This window comes from Podarcis raffonei, chromosome 16, assembly GCF_027172205.1.
Source record: "Podarcis raffonei isolate rPodRaf1 chromosome 16, rPodRaf1.pri, whole genome shotgun sequence".
NCBI lineage: Eukaryota > Metazoa > Chordata > Lepidosauria > Squamata > Lacertidae > Podarcis > Podarcis raffonei.
The window spans coordinates 8,493,605-8,514,769 of NC_070617.1; the positions used below are offsets into that span (position 1 = coordinate 8,493,605).

Genomic DNA, 21,165 nt, shown 5'->3' on the forward strand with positions numbered 1-21,165 from the left:
AGGAGTGCTCACCTTCGGGTGAAACAGGGAGGTGCGTCGCCGGGGGATCAGGACCGGCCACTACCCCGACAAAGATAAAAGGCTGTCGGACCCCGCCCCAGGTTGCAGGAGCAACATTGCTGTATGCCAGATCCTGCCTGAGATCCTGTACAGTCATACCTCGGGTTAAAGTTAATTCAGGTTGAGCATTTTCGGGTTGCGCTCCGTGGCAACCCAGAAGTAACAGAACACGTTACTTCCGGGATTCGCCGCTTGTGCATGCACAGACGCTCAAAATGACGTCATGTGCATGTGCAGAAGCGGCAAGTTGCGACCTGCGCACGCGCAGACGCGGGTTGCATTCTGCTCTGGATGCGAACGGGTTTCTGGAACGGATCCCGTTCGCATCCGGAGGAACCACTGTACCTGTCCTTGCCTGGTTTCCTGCCTCGTGTCCCGCCTTGGCCCTGTTGGACTGACTCCTAGCGGAACCTTTGGATTCTGGACCGGTCCTGGACCGTATTTCACGGGTTACCCCCAGGCCTAGCACACTCTTCCTCCACAGTTCGAGGCAGCGATACTTCTGAATACCAGTTGCTGGGAACCATAGGAGGGGAGAGGGCTCTTGGGTTCGAATCCTGATTACAGGTTTCCCACTGGGGCATTTGTCTTTTTTTTTTTTAACTTCTTTTTATTAAGTTTCATGTAAATAACCAAAAAGGAAAACAAATTCACAGTTACAAAGAAAAAAAAATACAAAACAAATATCTAAACATAACATAAAAATATTATCCATTTCCGTTACAGTTCTTTGTCTTCACACTTATCTCTTTATATCTTAGGAACTTAAATCATTATTCTACACTCTGTTGACCTCCATCCCTCCCGCTTTCAGGCTTCTTAATAGACATAATTTATTTTTCCCCGCAGCTAATAATTGTTAATAATTTGCACGTCGTAAGATTTATATCAGATCTGCTATAGTTTTTAGACTTCTGTAATTCCCTTCAATGTATATCATAAATTTGTTCCAGTCATTAATAAACTTTGTATTTTTTTGGTTTCTGATTTTTTGTGTCATTTTTGCAAGTTCAACAAATTCAAATAATTTTGTTTGCCACTCTCTAATTGATGGGGTATCTTGATTTTTCCAATTTTGGGCAATTAATAATCTGGCGGCGGCTGTGGCATACTGAAATAATATCTTATCTTCATTTTTGATTTCATCCCCAATTATCCCTAGTAGGAATGCTTCCGGTCTTTTGGGAAATGTATATTTAAATATTTTTTTTAACTCATTATAAATATGTTCCCAATATTTCTTCATTTCTTCGCATGTCCCTGGGGCATTTGTCTAGCGAGAACAGGGATGCTGGACAAGGAGGGGGCCTGATCCAGCTGGCTCTCTCTCCTTACGTTATTGCACGGGCACATGCAAAACTCCAGCACAGCCTCACCGTGCCAGTAGCGCTGGCATATGGGTCAAGCACGCCTTTTGCTCCTGACAACAGGGGTCATAATTCCAACTCTGGGGAGAGGCTGGTGCCGGAGGGATCCATGCCCTTTTTTCTCGCCTGCACGCTGCCGTTTTCCCTTCTTACATAACTTCCCCGGGCATTTAAGCAACGAGTTCTGAGAATAATTAGTTATTATCACCGGTAGCCCGAGAGCAGCTCCCATGCAGCTACGCACACATCTGTCTTTCTGATCTGCCTTCGGAAAGCTTTCTCTCCCGGCTGGCGATGATTTACGCCCGCTTCTTAGCCAAAGCGCAAGCCTGCCTCCGTCTCCGTAGCCTCCTCCTCCGCCAGTGCCTCGCAGAGCTCCTGGGGGTCTTCATGTTGATTGTAAGTTGCAAATATTTCCTGGTTTTGGGGCGGGGGAAACAGTAGATGGCAAAGCACCTGCAGCTCAGGCGCAGGACATCTGTCTTGCATGCAGAAGGCTCCAGGTTCAGTCCAGTCAGGGCTGGGGAGAGGACCCCCAGCCTGAATAAAGCCCTGGAGAGCCACTGCCAGTCAGTGTCAACAATGCTAAGCTAGAAGAAGAAATCTGAGCTATGCTTACCAGATTTTTTTCAAGGAATCTAGGAGGTACTTTAAAAAAATTTCATGCTTTATTATTTTAGGAAATGGGTTGCCCAGAGTTCTTGACCTTTTTAGTGGGGGAACCCCAAAGTTGTCAGGCATGCACCTCGACAAAAGGCAGGCAGATAAGCCCATCTAAGGTAAAGGTAAAGGGACCCCTGACCATTAGGTCCAGTCGTGGACGACTCTGTGGTTGCGGCCCTCATCTCGCTTTATTGGCAGAGGGAGCCGGTGTACAGCTTCCGGGTCATGTGGCCAGCATGACTAAGCCGCTTCTGGTGAACCAGAGCAGCGCACGGAAACGCCGTTTACCTTCCCGCCGGAGTGGTACCTCTTTATAGACTTGCACTTTGACGTGCTTTCAAACTGCTAGGTTGGCAGGAGCAGGGACCGAGCAACGGGAGCTCACCCCGTCGCGGGGATTCGAACCGCCGACCTTCTGATTGGCAAGTCCTAGGCCCACCTACAAACACACAAATGCCCCCCAAAAAAGAGGTTTGGGGGGGAGAGAGAGATTGAGTAAAGGCGCTCGCTGGTCTTGGGAAAACACGCATTAAAACACACACACAAGGCTCCTTCTCTCTCTCTCTCTCTGTCTCGCAATGCAGAACAGCTCTTTTCTACGCTTCTCCTCCTCTTCTTCACCGCCTGAGCGCCCCCGGGCTCCACGGGCTCTTCTGTGGCGATTTCGGGGCGAGCGTCGATCGAGGAAGCGAGCCAGAAGGGAGCTCTCTGGCTCATGTCTCGGTTTAAATAGCCCCACCAGCCAGCACATTGGCTGGCTGGGACTTTGACGTCGCCAGGACTTCTGGTGCTGCTCGCTGCCATGGCACCCGCCATATTGCCTCACCAGAAGTCCCCAGGCATAAATCCGGGGACATCAATTAAAATCTGGGGACAGATTTTGTCCGGGGACAGATTTGTGAATCCGGGGACGTCTGGTAACCCTAGTCTGAGCTGGTAAGGTAAAGGGACCCCTGACCATTAGGTCCAGTCGTGACCGACTCTGGGGTTGCGGCATTCATCTCGCTTTATTGGCCGAGGGAGCTGGCATACAGCTTCCGGGTCATGTGGCCAGCATGACTAAGGCGCTTCTGGCAAACCAGAGGTGCCGACGGAAACGCCATTTACCTTCCCGCTGGAGCAGTACCTAATTATCTACTTGCACTTTGACATGCTTTCAAACTGCTTGGTGGGCAGGAGCTGGTACACGATCCCTATGTTGCAGAGAAGGGCTGGCGCTTGCTTAGTGGTAGAACACCTGCTTTTTCCAGTTTCAAACCCTGAAAACTCCAGGCAGGGCTGGGAGACGCTCCCTGTCTGAAAACCCTGGAGAGCTGCTGCCTGCCAGTGTAGACTGTACTGAGCTAGATGGGCCCAATCGTCTCACTTGGAAGAAGGTGGCTTGCTATGTTCCTGTTTAAGGTTGACTTCTGTGTAGAGCTATGAGGGCTGGAACCATAGAACGGAAGAATTCGAAGGGACCCTGAGAGTCGTCTAGTCCAGCCCTCTGCAATACAGGAATCTCAGTTAGGTCATACTTGACAGATGGCCATCTGACCTCTGTTTAAAAACCTCCAAGGAAGGAGAGCCCACTGCCAGCTTTAAAGGAAGTCCGCTCCATGGTTGAACAGCTCTTACTGTCAGAAAGTTCCTCCTGATGTCTGTGGCAATCACACACAGGGCCCCCGGACGTTTGACGGTCTGTTGACCCTGTGCCGCCACTGCGATTGCTTTTTCCGCTGCCAGCACCCCGTATCTCACGGGGACACACGGAGTCCAGTCAGTTGTTAACATAAACAAATAATCAAGTTTATTTTTAAATGGAGGAACAAGCTTATGGTTACGGTTAATTTTTCTTGGCAGTTTCTTATTCTTAGTTCCTAACAACTCCAAACTGATTATTCCAACTAACTATCTGACTCCACCTAACAATTCCTCTCACTCTCTCACAATGCAACTCTACCAACCCACACCTAAATCTCCCTCTTCCTTCTTCAACACCCAAACCTCAACTCTCAGCTCAACTCAACTCCCAAACCTCACAATCTCATTTCTTGTAACTTGAAGCCATTGGTTTAGGTCCAAAGAGGAGAAAACAAGCTTGCTCCATCTTCCATGTGACAGTCCTGTAGATATCAGAAGATGGCTATCATATCTCTTCTCAGTCTCTATCAGGCTAAACATACTCAACTCCCTCAACCGTTCCTCATAAGGCCCTTGATCATCTTGGTTGCCCTCCTCTGCAATCTCCTCCTCAAATTATGGCTCCCAGAACTGGGCCCAGGACTCCACGTGTGGCCTGACCAAGGCAGAATAGAGTGGGACTATTACTTCCCTTGATCTGGACACTCGACTTCTGTTGATGCAGCCTAGAATAGCATTAGCTTTTTTTGCTGCTGCATCACACTGTTGACTCATGTTCAGCTTGTGGTCTACTAAAACCCCTAGATCCTTTTCACTTTTACCTGCCCACAGACTGTCTCGCCAGAGTGGTGCATGCTCTAGTTATCTCCCGCTTGGACTACTTCAATGCCCTCTACGTGGGGCTACCTTTGAAGGTGACCCAGAAACTACAACTAATCCAGAATGCGGCAGCTAGACTGGTGACTGGGACTGGCCGCCGGGACCACATAACACCAGTCTTGAAAGACCTACACTGGCTCCCAGTACGTTTCTGAGCACAATTCAAAGTGTTGGTGCTGACCTTTCAAGCCCTAAACAGCCTCGGTCCAGAATACCTGAAGGAGCGTCTCCACCCCCATCGTTCTGCCTGGACACTGAGGTCCAGCGCTGAGGGCCTTCTGGCGGTTCCCTCACTGTGAGAAACCAAGTTACAGGGAACAAGGCAGAGGGCCTTCTCAGTAGTGGCACCCACCCTGTGGAACGCCCTCCCATCAGATGTGAAGGAAATAAGCAGCTATCTTATCTTTAAAAGACATCTGAAGGCAGCCCTGTTTAGGGAAGTTTTTAATATTTAATGCTTTATTGTTTATTGTTTTTAACACTCGAATGGGAGCCGCCCAGAGTGGCTGGGGAAAGTCAGCCAGATGGGCGGGGTATAAATAATAAATTATTATTATTAGTAGTATTAGTAGTGGTATTATTACTATTACTACTACTACTACTACTACTACTACTACTACTACTACTGGCAAGCCAGGTGTCCGCCATCTTATATTTGTGCAGCTGGTTCTTCCTGCCTAAGTGCAGAATCTTAACATTTGTCCCTATTGAAATCCATTTTGTTAGCTTGAGCCCAGTTCTCCAATCTGTCAAGGCCATATCGAAACCCAATTCTGTTTTCAGTGACATTGGCTACCCCTCCCAGTTTGGTACCATCTGCTTAGTTGATGAGCATCCCCTCAGTGCCTTTATCCAAGATGTTTATAAAGACATCAGACAAAGGGCCCAGGACAGACCCCCTGTGGCATGCTGCCACTGTCACTTTTTCCCAGGATGATGGAGAACCATTCGTGAGCAGTCTTTGGGTTCTGTCAGTCAACCAGCTACAAATCCATCTTGCGGTTATCTCGTCCAGTTCACATTTTACCAGCTTCTCTGCAAAAATATTATGGGGGACTTTGTCAAAAGCCTAATTAAAATCAAGGTACACTTATGTCCACAGTATTCCTATGATCCACAAAACCTGTAATTATCAATAACAGAAACGAGAATGATCTGTCATGACTTGTTTTTGAGAAACCCATGCTCCCGGCATCCTTTCCCGATTGCTCACCGACCAATTATCTGTTTAATTATCCGTTCTGGGATCTTCCCTGGTATCTGTGTCAAGGTGACTAGTCAGTGCTGGCATGTCAGCTCCCTATCGCATCTTCCCATCTTCCTACCTGAAACCTGACCTCCTAGAGCTCAGGCATGGGTTGGCCTTTGCTGGGAGTGTAAATGATTTAGATACAGGAGTCCACCATGACAACACACACACAACCAGCTCCCGAAACAGAATCCAAAACTGCAGCCCAGTGGATTCTCTGACTTCCTCCCTGCTAATCCATCACCAAATAAAAAGAAAACTTGAAGACCTTGTTATCACCCAGGAAACAATAGGAGTTCATCAGTTTAATTAAGTATTCATTAGGAAGATTAAGGTGTTTTTTTATGTACGTAAATTTGCTTTTTCTTCTTTCTTTTTTTCTGTATTTTCTTCTTTTCTTGTTTCATAATTGTTTTTTCTTTCATTTTCTTTTTGTAGTATGAGATTGTAAATTCAATGTATAAGTGTGTAATTTAAATTAATAAAGATTATAAAAAAAGGAGTTCGTCGGTTGCCCTGGGTGATATTAATGCTCTTGCTGCCGCATGCCACTGCAGGTTGGCTGTTTGCAACATCTGGATCTGAGTTCTGTCTCTGAAGACATGCTTTTAGGAATGGGGTTCCTATCTGGCTACCTGTCACGCTTTGATGTCTTGCTGTTAATGCTGGACCTGTCTTCATGGGCAATGGGTGCTTAATTGCATTGCACCTGACCCTGGAGCGGGCGAGCCAGAGGGGCAAAGTTCAGGGTCCAAAAGGCTTGTTTTCCACCTCTTCTGGAATGCAAAAAATAGTTCTGGAGTTCAGGTTCCCTTGCTTGGAAGGTGCTTCAGGGAGATAACCTGGGCTCTCCTCTCCTCATTTGAAATGTAGTAGTAGTAGTAGTAGTAGTAGTAGTAATAATAATAATAATAATAATAATAATAATAATAATAATAATAATTAATAGGATCATCGCTAAGCCTCTCCACCCCATGCTCTTTACTCAGAAGTAAGCAGGGGCAGGGATGGGGCAGGATTTGAAGTCGAATTGATCCAATCGGAACGCTCTGAAACGGTGTGGGAACTGGTATCTTTCAAAACCCCAGACAAACCACTGGTCCAAAATTAAAGCTTTAAAAATGCACTTATTAGGAGAAGCAGTGCAAAAAAATGAATCTGAGGAGTGCAGTCGCTGACAAGGAAGTTAAAGGTAAAGGTAAAGGGACCCCTGACCATTAGGTCCAGTTGTGACCGACTCTGGGGTTGCGGTGCTCATCTCGCTTTATTGGAGCCGGTGTACAGCTTCCAGGTCATGTGGCCAGCAGGACTAAGCCGCTTCTGGCAAACCAGAGCAGCGCACGGAAACACCATCTGTGGTTTAACCCACAGCGACACCCGCGTCCTAATAATAATAATAATAATAATAATACCCTGCCCATCTGGATAGGTTTATTTATTTATATTTGTATGTGCACACGCAGACAATCATTATTATCTCATATTAAAAATTGGGAGAGGGAGGCTCTTAGTACAGCCCTCCAGTGTACACTAGTGGCCAAAATTGTGGAACCTTCGGGGGGGGTGGAGTTTGGGAATCCAAAGGGTGTATAATTATAATCTGTTTTGTTTTTACTTTTGCTATCTGTTTGAGAATCGAGGAAATCGTGGAAGGGAATTTAGGCCGACTTTAGTAAAAGGTTTTAAGAATAAGCACTGATGTATTATTATTGATGTTTATAAGGTAAAATTGGTTTTTTAAAATGAACTAAATATAAAAAGGTTAAAAATTAGGGATAAGAACTTGTTGAACCAACAATTTGAATTGGAATACAAGAGGGGGAGGTGTGGGGGAAGTCAGGGAAATATGTTATTGAAAATAAGGATTGTGAATTCTATGTGTTTTTAAACTTTTTTCTTTTTTCTTTTTTGATTTTTTAATGTATTACAATGGAAAATCTTAATAAATATTTTTAAAAAATAAATTGTGGAACCTTCTGGAAAAAATTGTATTTCCGAGGTTTGATGGCTCATTAACACCACTTTGTTTTGGAGTAGTACCTGTGCTTTTTTCCCCCTGTGGGGACACAGGGAGACGCACACCCCAAAACATTTTTTGAATTTAATGGGAGAAGAAATTCACTGTATTTATTTTTCCCAGATGGTGATTTTCTTGAGCCAAAACGAGAGTACCCCTAAACATTTTTTTAAGAAAGAAAGCAATGAGTTATGCCATAAAATTATATACCGATGGAAAGATAATTTAATGAAGAACATAATGCAGTAGCTTTTATGAAGGATTATTTATTACAACAGCAGTCATGAAGAAGAAACGTGAAACACACGGGGGGAAAATGAGATATGCAGGTTAAATTGCCATGTTGGCACTTGGTGATAAATAAGTGGGTTTAGGGCTGCAGTTTGGGCACCCGGTCTCTAAAAGGTTCGCCATCACTGCCATAGCCCATCGCTTCCTTTTTTAATAATAATTTTTATTAATTTTTGAACATATTAATTGTCATACATATCACAAAAATTCACATCTTATACAATCTTTTTGGACTTCCATCAGCCCCTCTGATGATCCCCCTTTTTTTCATTTCTTCTGCATTTCTTAAGTTCATATTGCCTTTAATTATCCTAACTAACATCTTCCTTATTATCCAATTATGCAATAATTCAGATTATTCACCTCACAAAACTTCTTGCAAACCTACAAATGTAATTTGGTCATCACAATTACTTTTCAAATAGTCTGTAAATTTACACCAATCTTCTGTGAATCTCTGGTCCCGCCGCTTTTGAATTCTTCTTGTTAGTTTATCTAGTTCTGCATAGTCCATCAATTTCATCCTCCAGTCTTCTTTCGTCGGCAATTCTTCTTGCTTCCATTTTTGTGCCAATAATATTCTTACTGCTGTTATTGCATATAAAAACTGCTTATAATCGTTTCTTTTTAAATCGTCTCCTACAATTCCCAGTAAAAATGCTTCTGGTTTCTTAATAAATGTATATTTCAACATTTTTTTATCTCATTATATATCATTTCCCAGAAGTTTTTCAGCTTTTTTCATTCCCACCACATATGATAAAACATAGCCCATCGCAAAAGATTGGAAGAAATTTAAGGACTATTTACAGAAATATTGTAAAATTAAAGAATGTTGAATGATGTTGGATTGAAATTAAGGGGTTTCCAGCTGTAATGATTCGAGATAAGGATTTGCTGAGTAAATAATTTGAATTGGAATACAAGAAGGGGAGGTATGAGGAGGTCAGGGAAACATGTCATTTAAAATTAAGTATTGAGAACTGTATGTGTTTTTTCTTTTTTCTTTTTTCTTTTTTCTTTTTGTTGGTATAAAATTGGAAACTTAATAAATATCTTTATATAAAAAAACAAAACCATAGCCCATCGCGTCCACCCCATGACCATCAGAAAATGAAAGGTGATTGGCACCAGGACAAACAGGGTTCCCATCAACACCTGGGAGGGACAACGTGGGCATGATGCAGGAGTGCTGATCTAGGGCAAAGATTCTCCCAAAGGTCCTTCCCCTCATATTTCTCTCTCTCTCTCTTTCCCAGGTGATTACTCTGAGCGCATCTGCGCAGGCCACCACCAGCGAAGGGACGAAGGGTGGCTATTTCAGCTCAGCCCTGGCAAGCGGAATTGCTGTGATGGTTGCCATCCACGTTTCGGGAGGAGTTTCCGGTGAGAAAGGGGAGGTTCTCTAGTGCACGAGCCCCAGGGGTGGGGCAGGCACTTCGTCCAGGCCTCGCTCAAAATTTGGGGCAATTGTGGGGGAGAGCTGCAGCGTTTATCTCCTTATAAAAAGGTAAAGGGACCCCTGACCATTAGGTCCAGTCGTGACCGACTCTGGGGTTGCAGCGCTCATCTCGCTTTATTGGCCGAGGGAGCCGGTGTACAGCTTCCGGGTCATGTGGCCAGCATGACTAAGCCGCTTCTGGCGAACCAGAGCAGCGCACGGAAACGCTGTTTACCTTCCCACCGGAGTGGTGCCTATTTATCTACTTGCGCTTTGACGTGCTTTGGAACTGCTAGGTTGGCAGGAGCAGGGACCGAGCAACGGGCGCTCACCCCGTCGCAGGGATTCGAACCGCTGACCTTCTGATCGGCAAGTCCTAGGCTCTGTGGTTTAACTCACAGCGCCACCCGCGTCCCCACTATCTCCTTATAAATCCTTTTTAAAAAAGCAGCAGCAGCAGCAAATTTTATAGTTTATTTTGTTTTGCAAAGGCCAGGGCACAATTAAGCCTGGTGAAATCTGAGCAGTGCCGGATTTACGTATAAGCTAAACAAGGTATAGCTTAGGGCCCCACTGTCTTGGGGGGCCCCCAAAAAAATTAAAGGAAAAAAACAACTGGATGTACATTTCCAAAATATAGGATAGAAAAAGAAATAAAATAAAACCTACATACAGCAACAGTGGCCAATGGCTTTAGATACCTAGGAGGTCCATAAATTACCATATAGCATATTTTCAGCACAAAAAACAGCGACAATTTGTTGTTGACAAAGGACAGCTGGACATATAAAGGACCCATTGCCTTCAGTAGATTAGGGCCTCATCAAACCTAGAATCTGAGGTGCAGAATACATTGAACTCAGGCTACAGCTTCCTGATCATAGCGGCTTTCTATCTGTTTTGTTTTTGAATATGCAAGTTGCTAGTTCTTAGTGTTGGAACAAAATTTAGGCTTGAAACTGCGTGGGTTAAAAAGATCACAAGCGGAAAACCTACTTTGGTGGCATTTTCTGAAACAATACCATAGCCAAGACATGACCATCCTTCTCTGCCTGTCTCTGAATTTTGTATATGAATTTTGTATATAATTTTGCCTGACAGAGACATCTTTTTCAATATGGATAAATATTTTTATTCAAAGGTTTTCAAAATGTGCAAGTATCCTCCAACACTTCTCCGATGAAAATAGGGATGTCCTATTTCCGTAATGATAATTTCACTATTTATACACATCCTGCTGGTTTGCCTCAGCCACTCTGGGCAGCTTCCAACATGTATAAGAACATAATTAAACATTAAACATAAAAAATCTTCTCTATACAGGATTGCCTTCAGACGACTCGGGGGTCGGATAACTCCATACCCTCCAACATTTCTCCAGTGAAAATAGGGACATCCTAAGGAGAAGTGGGACATTCCAGGATCAAATCAAAATGGCTTCTCTAAATCAGGGACATCCCTGGAAAACAGAGACATTTGGAGGGTGTGTCCATAGTAACAAACACTAAGCAGATTCACAATGCAGCTGTTGCAATAATCAACAATGGAAAGTCAAGCGTATCAACTTTAAAGACTCCCTCCGAAAAGTACCATGGGCTGACGGAGGAGTTATAGTTCGGCTAGATTTATTCACGTAAGAAATTAAAGCAACACTGTATATTGTCAAAGTCATCTTCTTCTTTTTATCCTTTGGAGCCTTTCATATTAACAGAGACATCTTTGCAGAGCCACCTGCCCTAATGTGCTATTATATGCAGTTTTATGCACGTTTTACCCATGTGTATACGGGACGCGGGTGGCGCTGTGGGTTAAACCACAGAGCCTAGGACTTGCCGATCAGAAGGTCAGCAGTTCGAATCCCTGTGACGGGGTGAGCTCCCGTTTCTCAGTCCCTGCTCCAGCCAACCTAGCAGTTCGAAAGCACATCAAAGTTCAAGTAGATAAATAGGTACCGCTCCGGCGGGAAGGTAAACGGCGTTTCCATGCGCTGCTCTGGTTCGCCAGAAGCAGCTTAGTCATGCTGGTCACATGACCCGGAAGCTGTACACCGGCTCCCTCGGCCAATAAAGCGAGAGGAGCGCTGCAACCCAGAGTCGGTCACAACTGGACCTAATGGTCAGGGGTCCCTTTACCTTTACCTTACCCCTGTGTATGTGTTTTTGTACACGCGGCTTGGCTGCATTGCAAAATGTGGGAAGCACAAACTTCAGAGGATGGCCGCCTCCCAGTTTTGTGCATTGTTTCAGAAAATGCACATGAAGTTGTTTAAGACCCGCATCAGATTTCTTCTCTGTCACTTATGGGGATGCTTGCTGGGGATTGGGCCGCTCCTGCTTCCCCTGTCCTTCCTCTGAAAAGACCCCGCTTTCCAGACCTGGGGAAGCCACGTAAAGGTGCTTGCCAAAGATTTATTCTCCGGGGATTGCTTTCTGTCGACTGCAAGCTCCTTATCGCCTCTGGTCCCTCTTATCTCTGCCAACCTTAGCTCCCGGAGCTATGACTCAGCCACCTTATGACCAGCTACCAGCAGTTATTATTAACCCCAATAGCTCAATGGAGCCTCCATGGCCAGTGGCAGTGTACCTGCTGAGGCTCTGGGGCAGGGAACAAACACTTGGGTTTCAAAGGGCTGTTTCCATCAAATCCTGGTAGGGACTTGCAATTGGTTCAGGGAGTGCCCCTGCCTGCCAGCTCCCTCCTCTTGTTCTTTCTTAGTCTCAGTTTTGCCCCTTGTAGAACTCAGAAGGGAGGAGGAGGATGGGGCAAATCTAGAATTAGCTGGCCCTGCCTGTCATTGGCTGTGGCGCCACCTGCTGTTAGGCTCCCTGCCTTCCACCCTACCAGTCTCCAATGGGCACTAGTTTTTGACATGCTTAGTTCTCTCTGCCTGGGGCTGATTTGCACCACTACTCAGAAGAAGAGCTGAGTGTAGTATTATCTATACCATGGGTAGGCAAACTAAGGGCTGGGGGCCGGATCGGGCCCAATTGCCTTCTAAATCCGGACCACGGACAGTCCGGGAATCAGCATGTTTTTACATGAATAGAATGTGTCCTTTTATTTAAAATGCATCTCTGGGTTATTTGTGGGGCGTAGGAATTTGTTCATTCCCCCCCCCGCCCAAAATATAGTCCAGCCCCCCCACAAGGTCTAAGGAACAGGGGACCTGTATAGGCCTGAAACGATGGGTGAACTCTCACAAGCAGAGAGGCGTCTACCCCTCACAGAGCTACAATTCACAGCGCCTTGAACAAACTGTGGTTCCCAGGATTCTTTAGGGGGAATAAAAAGGTAGAAGGTAAAGGGACCCCTGACCATTAGGTCCAGTCGTGGCCGAATCTGGGGTTGTGGCGCTCATCTCGCTTTATGGGCCGAGGGAGCCAGCGTACAGCAGGTCATGTGGCCAGCATGACCAAGCCGCTTCTGGTGAATCAGAGCAGTGCAGTATACGCCGTTTACCTTCCTGCTGGAGCGATACCTATTTATCTACTTGCACTGGTGTGCTTTTGAACTGCTAGGTTGGCAGGAGCAGGGACCGAGCAACGGGAGCTCACCCCATCACAGGTATTCGAACCGCCGACCTTCTGATCGGCAAGTCCTAGGCTCTGTGGTTTAACCCACAGCGCCACCCACGTCCCTTTAGGGGGAATAATATGCTCTAAATATACAGTATGGTGTGTATGTGCAGCCTAAGTTCGTAGTCCTCATTGCTGCAAAGGGCATGTGCAAAGTGCAATTTCAGAAGCGAGAGAACATACGGAACAGGATTTCAAACACAGGGGTCGATAGAGCATGAGACTTGACCTCAGGGTTGTGCATTTGAGCCCCACATTGGGCTAAAAAGATTCTTGCATCACAGGGGGGTGGACTAGATGTCCCACATGGACTTTTCCAACTCTATGATTCTACAATTCTACGATTCTCTCTCTCTCTGTCTTACAGGAGGGCACTTAAATCCAGCCTTTACGCTCACCATGTGTCTGCTCGGCCAATGCCCCTGGTGGAAACTGCCCATCTTCTCTGTCATTCAGACTATGGGAGCCTTTTTGGGCGCAGGCACCGTCTACATGCTTTATTACGGTAACGTTATCTCCCGGAGTTTTCACAATGGGGAAAATAAGAGGTTTCTTGCCAAACTTCACAAGCTCGGCATATTACACATTCCCCTGCCTCGCCGCGTCTGTATTCATTGACTCTGCCCAGCTCATCTTCTGCTGATGTAAAAGCCAATCTTTGGGTTAAAGATATACCAGATATACTAAAAAAGGCATAATCGCGCTGGGAAGTTTGCTATTGACGCCCGAAAGCATTCCTTGGCAGCCGTAGGGTATGAAATGGCAAGTGGTGAGGCTCACTGCATATTTATTCATTTACTTAAAACGCTTCTGCCGTAGGAGCAAGGGTAGGCAAACTAAGGCCCGGGGGCCAGATCCGGCCCAATCGCCTTCTAAATCCAGCCTGCAGGCAGTCCGGGAATCAGTGTGTTTTTACATGAGTAGAATGTGTCCTTTTATTTAAAATGCATCTCTGGGTTAGTTGTAGGGCATAGGAATTTGTTCATATCCCCCCCCCCAATATAGTCCGGCCCCCCACAAGGTCTGAGGGACAGTGGACCCCTGCTGAAAAAGTTTGCTGACCCCTGCGTAAGAATGATGACACGGAGGGGGGGGGGAAATCCCTGCCTGCAGGCTTTCAATCTAAAGAGACACAGCACAAAAGGAAAAAGGGATGAGGAGGGGAGAGGATGAACAAAAATGCAGTGGAATCAGATGCCGAAGTTACATGATAGTCCTTATAATGACCAGTTGGGAATGTAAACTGGGCAGGAATCACATGAAGGTGGATTCTCAGCTGAACTGACGGAGTAGGGCTGCTGCTCTCCTTTCCCCCTTCAGCTTCTCTTCCTATAAAGCGAAGCCTCACGGCCCCTGGCTTTTCTCTCCGCAGATGCCATCCACAGCTACAGCAACGGGACTCTTGCAGTCACCGGACCCCGTGAAACTGCCTCCATCTTTGCCACCTACCCAGCTCCCTACCTGTCGCTTGGCAACGGCTTCTTCGACCAGGTAGGGCCAGCCGTCCCTAGAACTCCCAGCTCTGCCCGGAGATGGAGGCATGCTTTGCTCAGGGCGATGCGTCCCATATGTCCAATTGCTCTGCCGCTGCTCCATTCATTTGCCGTGGCTCAGTGGTTAGAGCACCAGAAGGTTGCATGCAGAAGGTAACAGGTTCATTCCTGGGACATCCAGGTGCGAAGTAATAGTAATAATAATAATAATAATAATAATAATAATAATAATAATAATAATACAGTGGTACCTAGGGTTACAGACTCCACTAACCCAGAAATAGTACCTCGGGTTAAGAACTTTGCTTCAGGATGAGAACATAAATCGCACGGCGGTGGCAGGAGGCCCCATTAGCTAACGTGGTACCTCAGGTTAAGAACGGACCTCCGGAATGAATTAAGTTCTTAACCTGAGGTACCACTGTAATAATAATAATAATAATAATAATAATAATAATAATAATAATAATTTATTACTTATACCCCGCCCATCTGGCTGGGTTTCCCCAGCCACACTGGGCAGCTTCTAGCAAAATATTAAAATACAGTAATGCATCAAACATTAAAAGCTTCCCTAAAGAGGGCTGCCTTCAGATGTCTTCTAAAAGTCAGGTAGTTGTTTATTTCTTTGACATCTGGTGGGAGGGTGTTCCACAGGGATGGGGCCACTACCGAGAAGGCCCTTCTCAGGCTGGTACTTCGTCTCCGGTGCCTGGATAAACGAATAGGCTGGTCTCCGGTGGTTTCCGATGTCCCTGTGCTTTGGCTGATGTCCTGTCCTCCCTCTACCCTCTTCCCCACATCAGGTCTTGGGCACCGGGGTGCTGATATTGAGCATCCTGGCCATTATCGACTCCCGCAACAGGCGCGTCCCACATGGACTGGAGCCCATCGCGGTGGGCTTGTTGGTCACTGCTCTCGGCTTGGCAATGGGAGCCAACTGTATGTGCGCCATCAACCCAGCCCGGGACCTGGGCCCACGACTCTTCACCTACCTTGCCGGATGGGGGCCCCAGGTGTTCAGGTGGGTGCGCGAGGAGGAGGCGCCCAGTTGCATGTGTGTGCGTGTCAGGGACTGGGGAATGGTGGAGACCTTCTCCCCAGCCTGACCTTTCCAGAGAAGAAGGTGACAATTCAGAATTACTGCAGGGGGTTGAGGAAGGTCACAGCTCAGAGGCGGATGAGGGGGAAAGCTGGGAAATAATGGGAGAGGAGGAAGAAGAAGAAGCGCCAGAGGGGCGATAGCTGACGGACACAGTGTCTTTAGAAAGCATTCCAGACCCACTGTCATGGTCTGGTTCATGGGCGATCGAAGTCCCGGCAGGGGACGTCAGGGCCGGGAGCAAGATGGCGGGGTGGGAGCAGGAACGGGGGTCCAGAATCAGGAGTCAGGAAGCCAAGAGTCCGAGGGTCAGAGAGCCAGGAGTCACGAAGTCAGGGGTCCGAGGATCAAGAAGCAAGGAGTCAAGGAGCCAAACGCAGCAAGGCAGGGAGTGTGTTGCTGTGGCAAAGAGCCAAAGGGACATGCTGACCTTATATCCCTTCCTGGCTCTTGCCACCAGGTGCAGTGAGTTACCAAGCTGCCTCACCTGTGCGGCCGCGCCTTGCCTCTTCAGAACAAACTTAGTAAGGCCCCAGTCCTGCAAAGTCCTATTGGTCACAGGGCCTGGCTCCTGCACGCACACCTGACACTAACCTTCTCCTAGAACCTGGCGAGCCTTGAAAGTAGGCAAGCAAAGAGCTCAAAGGCAGAGGGCACCTTTCAGGACCTGTAGTGGTGATGCATGATGGGAGAGAGGGAGGAGTGGAAATTCACTCAGGTCAACACCATTATTCCAAGAGGCCGCCTTTCCAAGCCCCTCTCTGTGAATATTGAATAAAAAGCAGTCGGTAAGGACTTTTCCCTGTCTTGGGGGCTGGATCCTCAGCCACCTGACAACACACAAGGTCTCTTTGTGCTGATGAGCAGGGCAGGTAAAGGTAATGGGACCCCTGACCGTTAGGTCCAGTCGTGGCCGACTCTGGGGTTGCGGCGCTCATCTCGCTTTATTGGCCGAGGGAGCCGGCGTACAGCTTCCGGGTCATGTGGCCAGCATGACTAAGCCTCTTCTGGCGAACCAGAGCAGCGCACGGAAACGCCGTTTACCTTCCCGCCGGAGTGGTACCTATTTATCTACTTGCGCTTTGACGTGTTTTCAAACTGCTAGGTTGGCAGGAGCAGGGACCGAGCAATGGGAGCTCACCCTGTCGCAGGGATTCGAACCACCGACCTTCTGATCGGCAAGTCCTAGGTTCTGTGGTTTAACCCACAGCGCCACCTGCGTCCCTGAGCAGGGTAGAGCAATGGTCGATTTGGAGGGTCCACAGCCATACCCCCTGTAGGGAGGTTTCCATAGAAAGCCACTGCTGGGATAGCTCAGTCGGTAGAGCATTAGGCTCTGAATTTCAGGGTTGTGGGTTCGAAACCCACCTTGGGGGAAAAAATAAAAAAATGAATCCTGCATTGCAGGGGCTTGGACTGACCTGCAGGGTCCCTTCCAACTCTGTGATTCTATGATTCTGTGATACGCTCACCTCCTTTCCAAATTGTCTCCACACGGCTCCATCTCTGCCACCAGTCACCACTCTGCTTTCTCTTTCCAGTGCTGGAAACTACTGGTGCTGGGTTCCGGTCGTGGCTCCGATGGTGGGGGCCACCATTGGGACGGCTCTGTATGAGCTCGGGGTGGAGTTTCACCACCTGCCGTCCCAGGACGAGGAAGAGACCTTGACCGCCAAGAAGCATCACCCAGGGACGGAAAAGGATACGGAGATCTCGATTTATGCCGTGAATAAATACGCAGAGGATTGGAGAGGCGGGAGCACAGGCACCCCCCCAGACGGGGGCCACAACAAATTGGAAACTTCAAGTTCCTTTTAAAATGGGACAGGCGCTGGAAGAGGCGAGAGACTTAATCCTTTTGTATTTATATACTATTGGATGGAGTTGTTGCTGTTGGTTTTATGACTGATGTAGGTCTCTGGGCATGTGAATTCCACACAAAAGGGCGGTGTTTTGGAATTCACAAAGGACCGCTTTCCCCTATAGATTAAGGTTACCAGACGTCCCCGTTTCCCGGGGACAGTCCCCGGATTTACAGATCAGTCACCATACAAAATCCATTGAAGTTCAAAAGTGTCCCCGGATTCATTGAAAAAAAAAATCTGGCAACCTTACCATAGATGAACTTTATCGCTTGCTAAGCTCATCACCTGAGGTCGTGCGCAGAATGACTCCCACCTTTGGGGATTACACAATGGCAGCAACCAGAGACAGGGCCTTTTTTGTGGTGGCACCACTGCGGAACAACCACTCTTGAAGTATTTGCTCAGTGCCGACTCTTTTTATTGTATGGGGGGAAGGAAAGCTCTATCCTACAGGGCAGGGGCTGTCGTGGTTTCACCCTAAAGAATTCTGGGAACTGTAGTTCAATTCCCTTCCCAGAGCAGCACTTGACAGAGAGGTTCAGCAATCCATCCATCTTTGCAGTGAATTCTGGGAATTGTAGCTCCATGAGGGGAGTCTCCGAACAACGCTCAGCAACCAGAGCAAACTACAGCTCCCAGAATTATTTTGGGGAAGCCATGACTGTTTTAAGCGGTATCGTAGTGCTTTAAATGTGTTTTGTGAATATGGCCTTAATATGCAGCGTTGCCTTTGTGGAACGCAACAGGAAGGAGGACGGGGACGGAACTAGAATGAGTTGACTTAGCCACTCCTTGGCTCTGGCGCCACCTGCTGTCGGGCTCCCTGCTTCCCCCCCACTAGCCCCAATGAGCACCAGCCACCATTGGCTGGGGAAAGCTGCCAATCACCATAGACCAAGAGGAAGTTGCCGCCTTCCTCCTATTACCATCAGCCCTAGCCAATAGGACCGATGGTCAGGGATGATGGGAGTTGTAGTCCAGCAGTGTCCGGAGGGACGCAGGTTCCCCCATTCCTGAGGCTAGACAATAGTGAGCTACATGGAGCAATGGTTTGCCTTGGCACAATGCAACTTACTTGACCTAATGCTGCTATGATGACTTGTGTTCTTGTGTGTGTGTGTGTGTTCTGTTAATTTTATTCGATGTTTTCTTGCTGCTGTTCTGATGGATGAATTGTTTAAATGCTTTTTATCAATCGCTGTATTGTAACGAGATGAAAGGATGAAATAAAATGAAAAATGGTTTCTAAAATACGTAGGGTGCTGGGGAAAAGCCCTTTAACACAGAGGTGGGAAACTTGGCCCAACCCTGTGCATCGTTGAACTCCAACTCCCACCTTCCCTGACCACTGGCTCCCAGCCCTGCTTTTTACCTCTGTGGGTACATTTAATATGTGATTCCTGATTGGTTGGGACAGGATTGTTCTAGGACAGCAGCGGAATCTGTTCCTGGGCTCCAACTCCCATCATCCCTGACCATTGGGCCACACTGCCTGGGGCTGATAGGAGTTGGAGTCCAATAGCTCCTGGACGGCCACAAGTTTCCCATCTCTGCTGTGACATAAAAGGCGTCTTAATTCTCTCCACCCCCCTCAGGTTTTGGCTCTCTCAGGCACCACACTCTGTATATGCTCAGAGGTGCTCTGTGGTTATTAAACTGCATCTTTTAGAACCACATTCCAAAGGGGATTCCAAGGCTTAATCTGGGTGCAAGATGGAGACCAGGCTACACCTTGCAGTGTGTCAGGTGGCAGAGACCGAGAGCCTTGCCATGGGAGGGTGAAGAAAAGTACCAACCTTTCTTCCAGAGCTGAATGGATGCGCTCCACAGCTAGGTCGAAAAACTAAATTAACGCAGCGCCAGGCAGCGCCTTGAGAACCTGTCAATCTATTTAACGACATAAGACATCAGGGATTCCCCACCAAAGTCACACCCCAGCGAGGCTGCCGGTTGAGGAATGGCAAATAGCAGCTCCACCCTGTGAGGTAGGCTTAGACTGACAGACAGTGGCTGACCCGAGGTCACTCAGACTGCTTCATGGCTGAGTGGGAGGATTCGAACCCTGCTCTCTCCCAGCTCTGAATCCACTGGGCCACATTTGCTTTCATTTGTATGTGTGTGTGTGTGTGTGTGTGTGTGTGTTTGTGTGTGTGTAATGAAACCCAATGAAGTATCTTCCTATACATATAGGAATGTAAGGCTGTCGTCGCACAGAGTCGCAAACCCAGATTTGCGTTAAGTCAGGGAGGGCAGGGTGGAGGGAAAGAAGAGGCAGCAGAGGGATGGATGAAGCCGGGGTGGAAGGGCACAGAGGGGCTGGGAGGACACTGGAGTATGGCTACTAGACATCCCCGTTTTCTGGGGACAGTCTCCAGATTTACATATCTGTCCCTGGACAAAATCCGTCCCCGGAATGTCCCTGGATTTCATTTAATGTGGAAGCCACCCAGAGTGGCTGGGGAAACCCAGACAGATGGGCGGGGTACAAATAATAAATTATTATTATTATTATTATTATTATTATTATTATTATTATCCCCGGATTTATATTTTTAGTGTTGTAGATTTATTAGTAGGGAATGAATGTTGCATGATTGGTTCAACGGCACAAGACACATCCTATGGGGACAAAATGGCGGGCAAAATGGCGGGCGCCACGGCAGCGAGCAGTTCCTGAAGCCAGCCGGAGCCACTGCCGAGAGGGAACCGGGGATGCCGGCGCGTCGACTGGGGGAACCACTGGCAGCCCCCCCCCATGACCCAAATCGAGCCAGGAGCGAGAGCGCCCGGGCATCTGGCCAACTGCCCAGTGGCGCTCCGGGGCCATAAAACCCCCAGGGCTGACGCAGGGAGAAGAGAGAGAAAGAGGAAGGAGAAAAAAGAGGGGAGCACCGACTTTGCCGCACCGCTTCCGCCGCTTAGGAAAGGTAGGGGAGCACCAGGAGAGCAAGGACACATGGCCGAGCCCAGGCCCGACCCGAGCCTGCTCCATGGTGGCTAGCGCTCCAAGAAAGCAGGCTGCTGCCCAGAGGAAGGCCACGCAACAGAGGAGACCACAGAAGAGAAGTGGTACCTCAGGTTACATACGCTTCAGGTTACAGACACTGCTAACCCAGAAATAGTGCTTCAGGTTAAGAACTTTGCTTCAGGATGAGAACAGAAATCGTGCTCTGACGGCGCGGCGGCAGCAGGAGGCCCCAATTGCTAAAGTGGTGCTTTAAGAACAGTTTCAGGTTAAGTACAGACCTCCGGAACGAATTAAGTACTTAACCTGAGGTACCACTGTACTTCTTAATTTTTTTTAAAAAAATAATTTTTTAAAATAATAATTTTTTCTCTTTAAAAAAGAAAGTGTCCCCGGATTCTTTGAAAAAAATCTGGGAACCTTACACTGGAGGAGGGGGAAAGGTGTAAGGAGAGAGAGTGGAGACCTGGAAAGGCGGGTGGTGGGTTGCTGGGGATGCAATGAGCGACAAGAACAGGGGTAGCAGCCCCCAAGGTGTGTTCTGTGTGTGGCTGGCAATGTTAACTTGGCACGAT

General features: G+C 47.5%; 1 protein-coding gene across 1 annotated transcript; it reads left to right on the top strand.

Moving 5' to 3' along the window:
- Positions 1–1,372: 1,372 nt before the first annotated feature.
- On the top strand, positions 1,373–19,879 carry AQP10 (aquaporin 10). Its single transcript, XM_053368713.1, has 6 exons — positions 1,373–1,826; positions 9,409–9,535; positions 13,533–13,670; positions 14,538–14,656; positions 15,465–15,682; positions 17,302–19,879. The coding sequence occupies exons 1-6, from the start codon at positions 1,722–1,724 to the stop codon at positions 17,576–17,578; spliced, it is 984 nt and encodes a 327-aa protein (XP_053224688.1). The 5' UTR covers positions 1,373–1,721; the 3' UTR covers positions 17,579–19,879.
- Positions 19,880–21,165: the final 1,286 nt, after the last annotated feature.